This window comes from Diprion similis, chromosome 13 (genome assembly GCF_021155765.1).
Source record: "Diprion similis isolate iyDipSimi1 chromosome 13, iyDipSimi1.1, whole genome shotgun sequence".
Taxonomy (NCBI): Eukaryota; Metazoa; Arthropoda; class Insecta; order Hymenoptera; family Diprionidae; genus Diprion; species Diprion similis.
The window spans coordinates 6,316,123-6,335,132 of NC_060117.1; the positions used below are offsets into that span (position 1 = coordinate 6,316,123).

General features: G+C 36.3%; 1 protein-coding gene across 1 annotated transcript in view; it reads right to left on the reverse strand.

Moving 5' to 3' along the window:
- The window catches only part of LOC124414128, a 33,798-nt gene extending 15,824 nt beyond the window's left edge, over positions 1–17,974 (reverse strand). The window contains exons 1-2 of the mRNA XM_046895054.1: positions 17,814–17,974; positions 5,638–5,798 (exon numbers count right to left, since the gene is read on the reverse strand). Of these exons, the coding sequence (XP_046751010.1) occupies positions 5,638–5,791 (154 nt within the window). The 5' untranslated portion in view covers positions 5,792–5,798; positions 17,814–17,974. The remainder of the gene's footprint in view (positions 1–5,637; positions 5,799–17,813) is intronic.
- Between the last annotated feature and the right edge of the window lie 1,036 nt (positions 17,975–19,010).

Consider the following 19,010-nt stretch of genomic DNA (forward strand, 5'->3'; position numbering starts at 1 on the left):
GGCATACTTTTCGTATAACTCAAACTCTAATTGAATTTTTCGCGGTATATTTGGCTCGGCCGATGTAACATATTCATTCTGTTGTCACCAAAAAAAAAAAACAGGTGTTAATGTTTCGCTTCTACATGTTGTTTTCAAGCAAACACCGCAGTATGTTGAGTTGCCTACCACCGAGGGGATCAAATATCAGTAAAACAGAAATACCGAGTCATTATCAAGTTATATAATCACTGTAACGTGATTACCGATAACTCGGTAGGTCTGTATTACCGATATTATTTCCCCGTAATGGTAGGCAACCCAATACACTACAGCGTTTAATTTGAAACAGCTTGAAATATGATATGACGAGGCATTTATCGAGAAGAAATTGCGCTTGCCTATGATTTTACATCGACAAATAATGTCTCTACTTTTATTCACGAATAATTATCTGTAAGACTAAGTTTGAGTAACAAGAATACCCGACAAATAAACTTGATTATAAAACAAAGTCACAAATACATGTGTATAAATATTACAAACCCCTAAATTATTAGGTAAAGTCCTCGTCCAAAGAATTTCTTCTGACTTTTGCCAGATGGTGGTGTATAATTATAAATGAATTCTTGTCACTGCAGGTTGGTGCAAGGACGATGAATTTTTAGCGACAGGTTGAGACGCCAAAATTAACGCTATAGGTCGGCAGGATTTTGTCGATATTTTTAAACCGCCTAAACATGACTGGTGCCGGAAGCACTAGCAGCGCTTGTAAAGCTTCGAGTGTTCCGAGTGCCGCTGAAACTTTTGATATCGTTGTGAAAACTGGCGTCGACGGCGTAACGTTTCAGCCGATTTTCATCGTTGACGGTGTTGCGACGACGTCGGTGCTTCTTTTTGAGTCGTTTACCGCCTGTCCCCTCCGCGCTTCGTTTTGAATGACGTCTCTTATTCTTGACGGAGTATTTTCCAGCTCTACGTCGTCTTGGTTTGCTGCTGCACTTTTTATCCGACAATTTTCCATCCGTCAATGACTGCGACTCGTTTCTCGACGTAAAACTGTACCGTCCGTTGACGCATTTCAGAATTCCATATGCGACGCAGCGTTTCAGTACCCCTTGCATCTAATTGTAAACGAATTTTAAACTAAATGTGTACGAATTAAGATACTTTAAGAAGTAGGTGTGACATAAAGATGCAAACTTTTGTAAGAATCCACATTCAAATATTTCACACAACCATGAAAATTCGAGCACCAAAAAATGCAAATATGCAAAAAATAAGTCCCTAGACTATCGAGTATTAGAATAATTGATGATTGACATAGCAATAAATAACTTTTTTTCGTGCAGTAAAAGTTGAAAAATTTGCACGCGTGTAAATTAGGCACGTCACGTAATATTTATCGAATTTATTGTTAGGTATATCCGTGAGCTGTATAATCACCTGTCGTTTCACCATCGGTTCGTCAACGCCGTATTCAGAGTTGATATACTTAATAATTTCCCTGGATGTGCAGCCCTGGACCTCGCTCATATTCCGTATCGCTTGAACAACGAAGGTTAATGTTTTGGGCCCACTTTTCACCATCTTCGTTTTTTTTTAACGTTCAACCGTTGCATACGTAATATCATTCAGGCACGGTAATTAGAGATGGAGACTTGATCCAATAAAATTGTTGATATTTTATAGCCAAAAAATTGGCAAAACGAATAAATTCTGTCGACAAAAATGATTCAATGTCTAGTTTATTGCAAACAAGATTTAATTTCTGACCTTGATTGATTGTTCAGATGAACTAGATGTTGAACAAGTATAATAGTTATTATCGATAACCGTTATCATAGAAGAAAAATCATGATACCTACACATAAAAGTAGCAATGAATTCGGAAGAATGAGTTATACTGTCACTTTATAGTTCAATTTGGGGATGTTATATGCACTCTAATAATTTTATTAAAGTATTAAAATGCTGCTAGAGCACATTGAAGAAGATTTTAGGGGGCAGAAAGTATAAACCTTACATCGTTGGTTCATTCAATGAAAAGCAACCTAACACTTCTGAAAGTATATCTCAATTAATATGGTTATTGACAGCACGTCTAAAACACGATGATTAACCACGTTTAATAATAAAATGAATAACAATCGATGAGTAAATATGTTATAGATGTGATACCAGTAGTATTACCAATTTTCTAGAGTTCTTTGATTTTTGACACAGAAATGCAAACCAATTTGAAAAAATCGCGTTCACTTGAGCTGGTGGAAAGATTTTGACTTTTATATTTATAGCGTACTGTATATCATCTCTGAATATCGCTTCAAATGCATGATGAAACGTTGTTCAATTCACGCAGCAGACAGATATATATATATATATATATACAGCTGTCTAAAAACCACTAGTCGTTTATTGTGGTAAGTTTCTTTCTGTTGGTACTACGTAAAATGACTTTTGATTGTAGTTTGATAAGATTGAACAGTAGATAAGAGGGGATGTAGAAACAAAAGCAGAAGGATATAATAATAATAATAATAATAATATAATACATTATGCCTGGGGCATTATTATTAATTAACTAATACAACTTGATTGCTTTTTAACTAACATCTTGCAGAAATTCGCAGTATTACACGTATCAAGTTTGTTCTTTTTTGTTTTTTGAACGTCCTTCTCTTGTTTTTCGGCCGTACCACTCCCCTTTATTTCTAGGTTATGTGTTTCCGCGTCAGATATTTTTGTCACGGAGAGAAAGCGCGGGGGCCAGCGCCGCCATAATACCCGAAACACCCTGTGGCTGATTCCCTCGGGATACGAGAAAGGGGTGCAACCCTTCTGTGGGGGTTGGTTTAATATTCACCCACCTACGTATACGTATATACATACATATACTCCATCTCTCTCTCTCATTCCTGATTGATAGTCTCTGGTAGAGCTCCGTGCGGTCAGAAATTTCCCTGCACGTTCTGTATATTCGTTTGCTCTGAGTTTCAATCAAAACGCAGAAATTACTCGTTCGTTTGTGAAAAATAGTTTTACGAATAAGATATTAGCTATCGTAGAGTGAAAATGAAACGAATTCCCTAGATTTTAAACAGTTTATGAATTTTGTGAACGGTCCTTTTGGGATTTGGATCGGAATCGCAAACGTTTCAAACAATAAATTGTCTTTTAACCAATTCGTCATACGTCACAGTAATTTGTTTATATATTTATTTTATAGTATCTTTTAAGTCTCACTGTAGGTTTAGTTTCTAATTAGTTCCCTAGATATAAGTTGGCTAACCTTATTGGTACACAAAGGGTGCGTTCCAAAACTCCCTAGGACAGAGACAGAGCTAGTCGCGAACTCGGCAGTGCAAAAGAAATAAGAGATTGTTGATAACACTGAGAGCTAATTTCGGAACGCATCGAAAGAAATGAACTCTCTCTCTGCCTATCGCCATGTTGTGATACACGCGTTAAAAATTTAAAATAAAGAGTTTCTAAAACCCTGAAACATCCACCTCTAAACAACGCTCTCAGATATTATACTTATTATCAGTGCATTCGTGAGTACAATAAGTAAGTTAGGTTAAGTAAGGATAATAAGCATAATCAGCAGCAGCTACTATTGAAAAAGAACCTTCTCTGATGCTGAATGTCAAATTTTATCGAATATATCGAAGAGTAACTCCATCATAAAAATATTCATGATGAATATCCTGGGTTATCGGAAACCCCTTTGAGTGAGAGAGTTTCTGCATGACCTTTTGCAGTATTGAAATACCACCAGTTTCCATTCATATATTCTCGAAGAGTTCTCATACCGTCATGTTCATGCATGAAAACCTAAAAACAGGGTCAAAGTATTCATGAGAATCGAGAATTCTGCGTCAAGAATCTAGTTCAGATGATCTAGGATTCATACCCGAGTTATATGATCCATGAGTAAACTCAGTGCCTCCTTTCTTATTTCTATCTCTCTCTCTTTCTCTCTCTGGAAACAATAAGAATCGAGAAAAAGTTTACGATGATTGTTGAGATCATGATATCGTTGATGAATGCAGTTTGCGATGACTTGCGATAATGTGAAAGTGCAGCATCAATTACTTAGGGATAACAACGTAGGGAAATAAACATCGTAGAATGTTGACTCGGGTTACAGCGATCCGGAAATGAGTCAACAAAACATATCCGCTGCACCCTCGCATCGATGCATGTAAGGCAGGCTTCTGCTGTTGTAGCTACTTATACAGAACTGTTTGATCTTCCTTCTAGTAGCCACAAATATTGACAGAGTTGACCCTGTTTACGGAAGAAGATAATCCGGAGGATCAATTATAGGCGTAACGACAATCAGAAAGATGGAGAAACGTACAGAATGGGAAACAAGCATTTAATTAGGAGATTGAAATCAGTAACGTTGACGTAGCAAAGCATCTTTGACAGAGTTTAATCTCGAAATTACTAATTCGTTTTGCTGTAATTCAAGGATAGCACAGAAAAACGGTGTAAGTGCTAAAATACCGGAAACAGGTTTTTTTTTCTTGAAAGATTTAAAAAAAAAATAGAACCGTATGCAGGTACTTGCGAAACAATATGGCTGAAAAAAATTTATTCGTAAAGTTATAAAAATTTGGCAATACAAAACGGTGTAATTAGTGACGTCATATTATGATTTTTCAAGAGAGCACAAAAATGTCCCGAAATTTGATTGATTAAATTAAAACGAAAATCTAAAAGTTCTTTTTAGAGTTTTTCATGCTCTTTTCGCGAGTAATTTTCTCGAAAAATTTGAAAAATACTAACTAATTTTTCTTAATAATTAATAAACGATTTAACCTTAAATATGCATCGTTACTTTAACCTTACAGGCTTGAACTTCACTGTAAACCGCGTATGAGACATTGACTCACTGTCTGAAATGTATTACACAAATTTGTACAGAATATACCATAAAATATTTTTCTTTCATAGTTCAATAGTGAATTTCATCCTGCCATCTCACTTTTATCCTACATGAATAATGACTGTTTTCCACTTCAGTTCCAACAAATTTATTCCTATTGGCACTATTTCTCGCTGAAAATAGCGGAACTTTTTCGCTCTTGGATTGAAAAACGCTTTCTACAACTTTTAATACGCACATAGTTTGCTACTAAGAAAATATAGGCATATAAGACACACCTCAATGCGTGACTTAAATCTCAGGATTCAAGGGCTTGGTTAGTCTGAATAATGGTACTCTTCCTGTGGCGTCGGTCGCCTGAATCCCGTGGGTTCAAGATTTACTATATGGTAAAATTTAACTACCAGAAAAGCCACGAAAATCCTTGTGGCTAGGTAAATGGAATACCTAGCGAAACTGTCATAGTTCCGCTCTATCTCATAGTTACGATGAGTACACGATTATCACTGTCATTTCTCCGCTTTTATTCAACAGTTATACGATCTGATTAAACAATTAAACAATGCTGATACATTTTTGGAATCGAAAAATTTGAACTAAGGATGGAACCAGTGCTTTTCAGTATACATATAATCGTTGGTTACGTTCGAACCTTTTCGTAGCAAATTAGCTATTCAAAGCTAAGTTGAAAATTAAGCGTGAAAAAGTGTTTTTTCCCCTTCAAATGAGCCCTAGATAATGACAATGACTGTAAAACTCACCAAGGCTGTAGCGCCACAAGTCCTTTAAGGGAAGATTGCCGTTTCGACCACCCAGAAGGTACACATGACCGGAAAGCAGGGTAGCGCTATGTTTACTTCGCGATGGTGGTGCTGGACCATTCTCAGTTCCTGCAGCTGTCACCGAACTCCACATTCTTCACCTGAAAATCAAAAGTAAGACGGATACTGAGTGAAGTCCGACATAAAAATGTGGGAATCCATGCTTCGAGTACTTGAAAAGAGGTTTTTACGGTATGGGCATTGAAAAGTTCACTTTTTGTGGCAGTTTTCGTTCCGTAAAGTGACGCTTTATACGGTAGCGAACAAAGTTGCGGAATAAAGTCTTTATTCCGCAGTTTTGACGCGCAGTTCGAAGTGCGCATCCCAAACTGCCGAATAAAGTAGCTTCGTCGAACAGATCGCGACATAACCTCACTCTTCGTTTTGCTTTTCAATGCCCATACTGTAAAAAATATTGTTTGTGGCATGCCCGTAAACCGTTTTTTGCCTCGGATAATTTCAGTACTCGCTTCCGGCTCGCCTTCAGCTAGTCCTGAAATCTTTATCCTTGCCAAAAAAACAGGCGGTTTACGGGAATGCCACATAAATAGCTATTGTTAGACTTTTGGATCGGTGACCTCTTAGACTAGATATATATATATACACAATCCATGCAGCAAATCATCGAACAAAGCACAACGGAACATTTCTATTTCCCTAAATGTAATCTAGCTCCATCTATTCAATTATACTAGCGACCTTCTCCCCCTGGACTAATTCCACGTAAGAATAGACGATATTAGCGACTCCTTATCGGCGATACTATCTCGCGTAATCGCGGATGCAACGGAGAGAGTAAATTGAACGGCAGTATAATGGATACGAATATCCATTCAGTCCACCCGATCCACTGGAGGGTATGCCATTTATATTCGAACCTTTCTTGCTACATCCAATTCACTTACAATTAAGCAACTCGCGGAAGAGAATTGCCTGTTTTTGTCTTTGCGTTTCGATTCATCGGTAATTAAGACGAATTATTATTCATACATGATTGTCAATTCCGAAGAAATCGATATAAAAACCATCTATCATCAAATTGTAGAAATTCTTATGCCGGTGTTCGATCAATATTTCAGCTTTTAAATGGAACAATTTACACCATAACGGAACGCATGTCGTTTCACATAAATTTTGTAGTTATATCAAATTTCACAACAATTTGTACAGCAAATTTATATACTACACCAAAACTGATCAAAAGGGTTTTGAGCCATTATTTAGAATTATTATTGTAAAAAAAACGAGACCAATTGCAAGAAGAACGAATTCCAATAAATTTCAGCACGTATTTCGAAAAACTCGAGGTGGAATCAAAATTCACCTAGAATTATTTCAAGCCTTGTAATATCCGGTAAAAACGTTGGGATCAGAATAAATAAAAAAAAAAGGAAGGAAGGATATGTCACACGCCAGGTTGATGAATGATGGGGGAAAATAGATTTTAGTATGTTACATAGAATAAAATCAGGATTACACACAAAGAGTTTTTCTCGTAGGAAATGATTGTGAGAAATCCGTATTCTCTCTACTTCTTTCATTTTATTCTTCACCCTTTTCGCTCCGCCCTTCTTTTCCCCGCATGTAATGCATTATTCACGACTTCTTTTGACGCTACTGAAGGAACCAAAAGCCCTTGGAATTATCGAACTAGACTCGTTATACACGTTGCTGCATAAAACCATCCACACTATCTATTATACTGACTGTAAGTTTAATCATTCAGCCAATTGTAAGTTCGTTGCTTAAACAAATACTATAAAAATCTGATTAAGAGCTTCTGTAGTGTCTTAGTGTCGTATTGTAAGCTCGAAAACAGCTTGATTTTATCACTGATATAGCCTAAAACACGAATTTTCTGAGGTACCAAAAATGGCCGCCAGGCGTCGCAGAGGCGCTTGCGTCTCCCGTGATAGAAGCAAAATCGATTACATCGACAACCAACAACTGAGACTCTTCGATGCGCTTTGAAATCTGACTGATAACTGAACTTGAAACCGATCCTAATAGTCCAGAAAAAATAAGTCTGAATTCAAAATATTCGGCTCGTAGCTGTATTTTGGTTTACAGGGGTTTTCGATCCTCAGGAATTCAAATTTGAAGTCATTTTTGAGCTGCATAGTTGAAAAACAACTTGACCATCGTATAGAGCGGAAAATTCTACATCGAATTATGTCCTCATATGTCGGAAACCGAGTCAGATTAACAAATTAAGAAAATAGAAATCCTACTTATCGACGGTATCTAGGGAATTTTTGTCAAATAATTTCTTTTTTCATACTATGTTAATCCGACTCCATTTCCGACATATGAGGACATAATTCGATGTAGAATTTTCCGCTCTACACGATGATCAAATTATTTTTCATCTATCGACAGCAATTCTTGAGGAAAATGCAAAAAATGTCAAATTTGGCAGTTTTCTCGAAACCCCGACTATGCAGGCCAAAAATGACTTTAGATCTGAGTTTCTGAGGGTCAAAAATCGTTGTAATCAAAACTACAACCACGAGCCAAATATTTTTAATGCAGACCCATTTTGACTGGACTATAAGTTCTTCGTTTAAATCTACGATTAATTAATAACTGCAGTATTTTCTGTACGCTCCAACGTGCAAGCACCATCATTATAATCCCGGCATAGTTGCTTTATCGACTTCGTCCGCATTGTAGGTGCATGCACCGTAATCTGCACCCTCGAGGAAGCCCCCCTTTTTGGAAGTACCTTCACCCATTATCCGACTGCAAATATTATTCTATAATTCACTTCACCCTGCCATTGATGTCTCCTTTGAAGTGCTCCTGATGGGTTACTCCTCACTTGTTAAAGCTTTCTTCCTCACTTTCGTACTCAGAATTTCACGATTTTAGATGCGATGTGTTTTTTATACTTTTGATTTGGATTTTTTAAGAGTTTTTCTAACAGTATAAACTGTACTTCAATGAAGAAGGTGACATTTTATTGAGATGTAAGACGGCGTTCTTGGCTAACGAAAACTCTTGTATTTCAAATCATTTCAGATGACATAAGATTTAGTCGAAATGAGTCTCACGATTAGATAGTATCGAATAGAGCGTGTTCATTAGAGCTATTAAATTGCTAATGGCATCGTATGGACGAAATTCGAATTTAGGACCTTAAGATACGTCTCCTATTTGTCAGACGTCAGAAACGTCCTCTGGGTTTCGTTGATTAGTATATGGGGCATTCCACACCAAAACAATCTACTATGACCCTCACCATCGGCGATTTTTTGATTTTTAAGTATAGTGTAGAGTGTAAAACAGAACATTTTTCACCGGATTTTAAACTTTTTGGACCACTGGTTTGATTTTTATTGCTCCCGAAAAACAAGAAAATCCAATTCTCAAAAATAGCATCTATGATTGGCCTTAATTAAATTCTGCTTGGCTTCAAAATTTTCGTTTTTCATCCAAAAATTCATGAGGAAAATTTCTAGTCAATCGATTGGGGTTATTCATTCGAAAATTGGGTTTTCGTGGTTCTAGGAGGAAGTAAAAATCCAATCTTCGGTCGAAAAGACCTAAAACCCATTGAAAGATGTTTGTTTCTTTGTATATTTTGATACTTATTGTTAGATGTGACGTATTATTACATAAGAAGGTTTCTCTACGATATGTACATAAATTTGTCTTATTTGGCATCAGTTCCTTCTGAGGAATTGGCTCGTTTCCTATTTTCATCATTTCTCCAATGACCCGTAAAAAGCAGCATAAAGTGTGTATAATCTTATATACAGGAGCCTCAATTGACTCAGTATTACTTCCTATTACTGATATTATTATACAATAATAAAATATAAAAACGCGACACAATTATCCTGTTTCAAGAAAAAAAATGCAAGTACCTGTTTTTACTATAATTACTGTTTAAACAAGAATCGTAACAAATTTTTTCACGAAACGCCTGCGGTATGATAACTATAAATTCAAAAAATTAATACTCAAACATTTTAAACAATCATAACTCATGTTAGCATATTATAGCGATTTTTGCATCAGGATCTAGGTTACGGTATTAAATTGGCAATAAATTGCATGCAGCAGCACTCGAGCTTGCGTACTTCTTCGCTTATGCTTTGAGTATATGTATATGTATTAGACTGTATCAAAAAAATTGACTATTTTTTTTTTTTAATGTTATACTGAAAATATTATTCAAGATGACGAAAAAAAAATACCATCAAATTTTTAGATTTTAATATTGATTTTTAGAGGTGCCTCATCGCGATTTTCTACTTTCCATAAGAATAACATGGCAAAAATGATTCTTGCTCCTTGCGATTTTTATAACTAGATAACGACGCGTTGTACAGAAAATTCATAAACATGTTTCAGTAGGAAATTGAACGTTCTACAAAAAAGGTCTCTTGTCATTTTACGTTAAATCTACTCCTTCAAAAGTTATTTGAGGTCCTTTGTTGATGTTTGACCTCAAATAACTTTTGAAAGAATAAATTTATCGTAAAATGAGAACAGACCTTTTTTGTAGAACGTTCAATTTCCTACAAAAACCTGTTTATAAATTTTCTGTACGACGCGTCGTTATCTAGTAATAAAAATCGCAAGGAGCAAGAACCATTTTTGCCATGTTATTCTTATGGAAAGTAGAAAATCGCGATGAGGCATCTCTAAATATCAATATTAAAATCTGAAATTTTGATGGTATTTTTTTCCGTCATCTTGAACAATATTTTCAGTATAACATTAGAAAAAAAAAAAAAATAGTCAATTTTTTTGATACAGTCTAATCATCAGTATAAGATTTCATCCCTTTGTTATTATATTTCATACGTGAATAAGTAAAGGAAAGTTTCTTCTTAGGAATCATCGTGGAATCATAAAGGACACTGTACTGTCTGGATTAGCAAGAAGCAAGGGAGACTTTGGCGAGAGCCGAAATTCGAGTTATTCAATTTCTCCACTCTGCTTAACTCTTGAGGCAGGGAACAGCGTGAAACACACTCCAATTATTACCAGCCTCGATGATCCCTTTCTGGTATCAATATCGGATTTAATTTTCCTCCTTGAGGATCCGTAGCACCGTTAATAAAAACGTCCCGTCGAATCTCTCTCGATAATTATTAGATTTGAACAGTTCTTCAGAACACAATTACAATTTATTTTGTAAATATCTGTTGTCAAGTTATTTTTGTATATTTACATATTTTATATATATTTTTTTTTTCGAATTCGTTTAACGATTCTAACACTGAAGCTTTTTCCTCCAATTAACAGAATTTAAACTCACTCACGATATGTTTATACCTACATGACGCGTGTTTGAAATGTGTTCGACAAAGTGTAAAGCTAACGATAACGATGGCGCAGATATTTTCTCATTCGTTTTCACTCACTAATGATGCGTTGCTTGTCTCCAACTCGATATAGGTATATGCTTTTATCCAAGGGGAGTGATTGCAAAGCACAAAAGATAAAATAAGAACAAATATACAAGCGAGTTCTGCAAGCTCTGAAGAAATAACGGCTGCAAGACTCATGGAAACAATTATTATTCATCTTCCGATTGAAAAAGAAATTTTTTCAACAAGATTTATAACGAATTATTACAGTTTTAGATAAAAATGATCAAATTTCAATTTCCCGTGAAGTCAAAAGCTTTTTTTAAACAATGTTTAGATGAAAATGGTCGTCGATCGTCGTTCACTTTGTAAAATCAAATTAAATATTCTTGAAAAAGTCTAAATTGAAATAAAGAAAGTAAGACTTGTGAGGAGACAGTTTTTTGAAAATTCTAAGTTATTTTCAATCTTGGAATTGTATAATATTTCCTAAAACATCGCAACGCTTTTTCAGCATTTCGTTTTTTCGATTACCTCTGATCTGCCGTCATTAGCGATGAAAAAAAATAAAACAAAAATCTGTACACTGTAAAAAAGAATTTATTCTCCAAGGATCAAATAACTTCTCCAAACAAGAATCCTTTCTCTCTCTCTCTTTCTCTCTCTTGCACATAACAGTATAAATTCGAGTCACGTTGAAGTAGAAATGGCGAGGGTTACAGCCTTGCGTATTTTGAACGCCGCAATCTCAGAATTGATCTTCGATCGGTTGAAAAATTGCACCCACCAAACCGAGCGACGGTAATCCATGGGACATAGATCAGTGTTGGAGTTTAAGGGGAACATAAAACCCAGCTCGAAACCTCGGGGCCCTTGAATTATCACCCGTTGTTTTACGCGTGGTTCTCAATGTGATCCAGAATCACGAAAATCCAGTGCAAGACTCATAAAATTTCGATCCAATATCATCCTCCCTTCGGAGGAAATCTCAGGATTCGTTTCATTCTGCAGGATCTGAGGGATAAACTACAGTTTTGAACGATTTTAACCGAAAGGCTATTCACTCGTTGAAATCGCTAAACAATGTTGATTACCGATTTTCGTTAAGGAATTGTATTAAACCGCTCGAATTTGTCTGAAATTGTTTAAAATCAGCTTGAAACTGTTTAAAACTATTTGAAAATTGTTTCAGGCTCCTTGAAGTTAGTTTCTAAGCGTTTGTAATAAATTCGAAAAAGCTTAGTATTACCGATAAATCGTTGATACTTCCTGAAATTAGTTTAGAAGCAGTTTACAATCATTTTCAAATCGTTTGAAAGCGCTTGATGCCACTTCGAATTCGTTTGAAACTCCTTGAAATCAGTTTGAAACCGTTTTTAAAGGGTTTGAAAATCCCTTATAATCAGTTGAAATCACTTATAATAGTTTCAAACTCTTTAAAATTATTTTCAATATCGTTCGTAATAATTTCGAAACCGTTTGAAATCAGTTTGAAACCGTTTGACACCGTTTATAATAATTTCGAACTATCTCAGAATTACCGATGAATCTTTAACACTCCCTGAAACTAGTTTAAAACACTTTGCAATCATATTCAAACCGTATGAATTGCGTTTGATACCACTTCGAATTCGTTTGAAACTCCTTGAAATCAGTTTCAAACCACTTTTAAAGGTTTGAAAATCCCTTAAAATCAATTGAAATCAGTTATAACAGTTTCAAACTCTTTGAAATTATTTTCAACATCGTTCGTAATCATTTCGAAACCGTTTGAAATCAGTTTGAAATAGTTTGTAATGATTTTGTAGAACGGTTTGAAATCGCTTGAAACCTGTTCACAATCATTTGACCCTTGATCAGCAAATGAACAGCCTTTCGAATATGCCATTAACCAAGCATAAAAAAATAAATAAAAAATCTTCAGTATTTCTTATTTGTAATTTCATTGGCTTATGCACCTACCCGTCACGCGATTGCTGGCAATTTCCCCCCAACTTCATTGTTTGAACAAACTAGTACAAGGCACACGGGGATAGAAATTATCTCATTGAAGGCAGCGGGAGAAAGGATTCTTGAAGGTATATGAAGAGCACTCGGAAGAAAGCCTTGCACGCTTTTAGAGGGAACACTAGTTTTACACACAGCTCCTCAACGTTCATTGTATACGAATTTGAAATTGCCGGTCTCGTTTTGGAAGCACTTGTGTATATAGATATATATATATATCCTTCTGCTTCACTCCCTGCACTTCGTAGATATTATACTTCATTGTGAATTCAACGACCGAACCACGTGACACTAAATTACCGAAAACTTTCAGGTAGGCACCTCCCGTTATATTTCGTCTGAAACCACGAAGTCGAAGGATGATGTAAACGTGACTTGCGGCTAAATTCACCCTTGAAAAGTAGATCTGGCCACCTTTCGACGACATTGCGAAAAATTCCCTACTCATGAGTATAATTCCAACTATAGACTCTGATCCTGTTTTTTTTTTCATAAAATATATGAAAAATGAATGAATATCGAAAACTCGAGCCACAGTTTGCAGCATTTTCATTCCTTTCATCTCTACTAATAAGTGTAAGTTTCTTTTTCGGGATACATGCTACCATAACCTAAACACTGCTAGTAAGATTCTTGATCGCGCCATTTTTAGTAATTTCAGAAACGAAAAATTCGGTATTATCAAGATTTCAGGCTGCAGGTCGTCCTTAAGAAAACAAATCTGACTTTACATCCATGATTAGTGATCCGAAAAACATTACGGTACCAATTTTCATTCAAATCTATTTATACATTTTCAAGATATTATAATTTTTTGAAATCTTGTTAGTTGAATAATTAAAAAATTACCGAACCGATCACAGCCAAAATCTAATCAGTTCCAAGTTTGGAAAAGCCGCGTCGTTTGAGACCAAAATCATTAAAATCCGGTAACTCTATTTCGACATACCGTCTGACAAAAAATTCGATCACACACATGCATACAAACACACAGATAAAAACCCAATTTTTCACTTTCGGGGTGATTCCAATAAATTCGTTTTTACGGCATGGGAATTGAATAGTACACTTTTTGTGGCAGTTTTCGTTCCGTAAAGTGACGCTTTATACGGTAGCGAACAAAGTTGCGGAATAAAGTCTTTATTCCATAGTTTTGATGCGCAGTTCAAAGTGCGCATCCCAAACTGCCGAATAAAGTAGCTTCGTCGAACAGATCGCGACATAACCTCACTCTTCGTTTTGTTTTTCAATGCCCATACCGTGAAAAATATTGTATGTGGCATGCCCGTAAACCCTTTTTTGGCTCGGATAATTTCAGTACTCGCTTCCGGCTCACCTTCAGCTCGTCCTGAAATCTTTATCCTTGCAAAAAAAAAAAACAGGCGGTTTAAGGGCATGCCACATAAATAGCTATTTTTCTCCAAAAACTGAAAAACTCCATCCGAATTTCAGAAATTTCAAACACTCAGCTCTGCGGATAGGAGGAAAGAAGTCAGGAGGCCGAGTAAACTCGGTAACTGGTAAAACCGCAGTGTTTGCTCAGGGAGCGGCGAAAGACGAGGGCGACGAGGGCGAAGCGATTCCCTTTCGGTAGGAAGTTCAGGGCGTTCCTGGAGTTAGGGTTACTAATGGCCCCTCGTGTTCAGCTGCAGGGGGACCTCGGACCCCCTGGTGCGTCTTTTAAACTTTCAGCTGCAAGGGAGTTGAAGGGAGTGTCCGGGCGAGAATTGGGGGTATTTCCTACCGTCGCGTCACCCGCGCATGGAATCCGGTTAGAATGTAATCCGCAAGTTCCCTGATTTACCGACCCCTGATGATTCGCCCGCTCTGCGCTTCCGTGCACCCTCAGGAACTCGAATTTCACCCACGCAGGCTATCCTGTGGCGGGAACGGAATTCGACGTTCTAACGAAATCCTCGAATCTTATCAAAAATAAATTTCACGTTTTTTACGCCGTCACTATTGGATGGTGAATGTGGAAGCGTGTCCCTCACACATTTCGATTCTTATAGTTTTTAGTGTGATGTTCTTGCCGATCGAGAAGGGTCTCGAATTTTTTTCACATTTTCTTAAGCACATTTGAAGTTTTTAAAAAATCAATACGACCAATTCTGAACTTGCCGTTTTTAAAAATCTGAAACAATTCACACCGATTCGATGATTTAAGGATCTTAATATTTATTATTTTTTCGAAAGTTTTTTCTAATTTCTGTAGTTTGGAATTGAAATTTTTATGAAAAAAGAAATCTCAACAAAATTTCGAGACTTTCTTAGGTCGGAGCAACGTCGTACTGAAAAATGATAAAAATTGAAGGAGGTGAGGGACATGGACTGCTGATTTAACGTAGGATGTCTCAATTTTTTTCAGACGATCTCTAGGATCTCTACGGTGAACAGTATGAGCCCATAAATATTAGAGACACTCCGAAAACATCAGGGTTCAATTATTTCGAATGTTTAATTATAAAACCTTTTTTCAAATAGGATCTTTGCGGGAAAAAAATTATACTCGTATTGAGCAGAGAAAGCCAAAATATTGAGTCATATTTTTTCTTTTTTCAATTGAACAAAAATTGACGAAAATACAGCAGGTTTTAAACTTATAACAATATGACGTCACCCATGCTGAGGTATATGATTATAATATTACAAGAACAAATTATTGCCAGTATTTCTCAGCTTGCATTGACACAAAAAAAATTTTGTCACAGAGTAGGAATGTTGTTTTATTCGCGATTACTATATTACTGATGAAGATAGCATTGTTGCAGATTTTTTAACGGTTTTTGCCCTCTTCATAACTTTTGTTCCACATGGTATATCCGATTCATCCAATTACCAACGTCAACGTAACGAAAGATTAAAAAGAAATCACTTTTTACAACTTTGGAATGTCTTTGAAATAATTGAGTTCACAGAATAATATTTCAAACTTCAATCTCCCAATATTTCAATCTTATAATGTTATTTTTCGAGTTTTGAAACTCATGTTCTGAGAAAGAATTCAGATCTATTTGAGAAAAAAATGATTTTCAAAAATTATTATCCATCTTTCTGCATCCCTTATTACCTTCAGAATTGAGTTAAATCCTCGGGAATCTGGGTTCATTTGGTAATATAATCTTATAGTACATAAGAAGAAAGAAAATCTCTCAAACGATCTCAAATCTAGTCTTAATCTAATCAATCTTACGTGAGTTTATTATCTACTTGAAGCTAGTTTTTCGTATACAAGCCACATCGTCGGAGTAATTTCCGTAAATGGAAGACGAACTTGTTGGCTTCTGAAAGCGAATTCCTCAATTTATAAGTGGCTTCCGAAAATCGTTCTATCGATTTACTCTACATAATGTGAAAGCTGGGGCTTTTAATTTCCCAAGAGATTGAAGAAGAAAATAATAAAGAAGTCGACAAGCATCGACGTCCGAGCCAAGTCAAACGTTGCTTATATTTCGTGAATCGTGATGAAACTGCTACAGTACAACGGCAGTTTCAAATAGCTTTGTTTCTTATTTAGAACCAACAATAGTCAACACCCAGTGTAATAACCTCGTACTTCGTTCCACTTTGTAGGCATCGATTATTGGATCGTCTCGCGCTGTCTGAGCTGAAGTATTATTACACATAGAAACACAACTGCAAATATTCTCCCCAAGTGTTAGAATACCTTGTGACAAAGCACAATGAAAAATTGTAAGAATTTAACGATCATCATATGATTCGAATTTTGATTTTGCTGTGTCACGTGACGTTAACCGAAAGTTTATGTCGTCAGTGTACTACAGAAATTAATGCATCAACCTCATGACTTGCAGTTGAATGTACGATGAGAAGTTTGCTTTGAATACTGATGTCAGATCCAATTCACAGTATTAACCGCATTTGACTTGTATAAATAGAACAACTGCGTTAATCTGACGGATAATAAAAAAAGAGCATCCTGAGAAACTGTTACCACAGTTTTATTGATATTTCCACAACAGATATCAGAGACTAATTTATCAGCCAAACGGTAGCTTTGTGTACAGTAATTTTTATGCCTTTTCTTTCCGGCTAACTTGTTTGCGATCTGGAAGAAAATGTGAGTTCGTTTCTATACGAATTATGTAACAATGACTCCTAATCTATGACGTCGACTGCATCGCCAGTCACTTTCACATAATTCGTATAGAGTTGAAACAGCATTTTGTTTCGGACCAAAAAAAAGTTAGCCGGAAAGATAAGGCATCATTAATGAACATTACTACACAAAAAGACTTGATAGAAAACTCAAGTTCGTATCGTTATTAGTTACTTCTTGAGCTTTCGACCGAGGTTGATCGATCAAAACTTTAGGTACAGTAAAATGAATAAATTCCTTAAGTTTCCGGCTAACTAGTTTTTCTTCCGAAACAAAATGCAAGTTCAATTCTATAAGAATTGTGTAACAATGACTGTCGTGAGAAAATGGGATGCATTGTCACATAATTCAGATAGAATCGAAGTCACGTTTTGTTTAAGACCGAAAACAAGTTAGACGGAAGGTTAAGGCATTGATGCATAGTTTATTGTACCTCCAAGTTCGTAGACCCTTTTCTTTTCATGTCGTGTATTCTGCTGCAGAAAATTCTCACGATGTCCGTATAAAAGAAAAGTTGCAGAATATGATAAGAGGGGAAAACTCGCATGGAAGACAAAAAGGAGAATAAGAGGGATGAAAGAGTAAGGAAAAATTACCGGGGTATCAAATGACGATGCACATCGCGGACGAAGTGGATCGTGTATAATGATGGTTAACAAGCTTACCTTCTCAGCTCGGTGAACTCCACTGGGATCTTGTTATCTTAGGTGTAGCTGCAACTGCAACCACGATGCGAGTGACCCACATGCATGCGGTGATAGAATTTAAATTACTTCCCTTACTCTCGTTCCAAACGAATTTTTTTTAGTATAATTTTTTTTTATCAACCCTGTGGTTCACTTTTGGTTTAAAAAAATTCAGACAATCTTTCACTTCTCATTTATCGATCTTTTTTATCTTCGTTATAACCGCAACAGAATGTTGTATAATCTATGTTTAATACTGTTTTATCGATTAAGCATCCACGAGATAAGAATTATTTATATACTTTTATAAAGTGCGGATATAAACACAATTGTGAATACCGTTTAGTCTTCAAATTTATACACAAAATCTTTCAGATTTTTATAATATAATCACTAGTGTTAGAAATGTTCTATGATTACATCCGGATTACATGGACCAAATAAAAGTTTAAAAATTCTCACTCACGCACTGATGGTATCAAATCCAAGTACAGTTAAATGCCTACTCCAACCCTCAGAAACGAACAACAGGTTCTTAACTTCACACCTTATACTCATATCGACAAACAAACAGCGACTCGTCCATAGTCATCAATGCTGCATGTAAACAAACATATACGTATGTCACGTCACTATTTCCCCTGGATCGGAACCAACGGAAAGAGACGTCTGTTCGTTTTCAATGTGGCAATCATCATCGAACGGGGTAAAAGTTATCGAGCGGGATGAAATTTTTTTGCACACCTTGATCGGTTTTTGTTACCTAATTTTTGTATTTAAAGACGTAGAGCGTCGCGACGCACGACGCTCAGTTCTGCGTCTGTTCTTACACTGCGGCCGGGTTCTCGGCTTGCCTGGCTATCGGCGTCGCGGCGTCGCGGCGTCGCGCAGGCGCTTAGAAATCAGCCCCAAACTCATCCGTAGGTCATCTACGTGCCAGGAGCTTGCAAGCAGCCCCTGCGAGGAGGGAAACCTCGGCAACGACTTGAGGATTACCAGATTCGGGCTGAGCGATGACTTGAAGAAGTCATTTCCTCCTCCCCAAAATTCTCTTGAGATATATTCGCGCAGCTTTCAAAGCGAGTTAACGAAAATCGCACAATGTTGCTATTATTTTTACCCCAACTATTATATCAAATATTTACCCTTATTTTTTCTCACGAGCCATATCTTGCT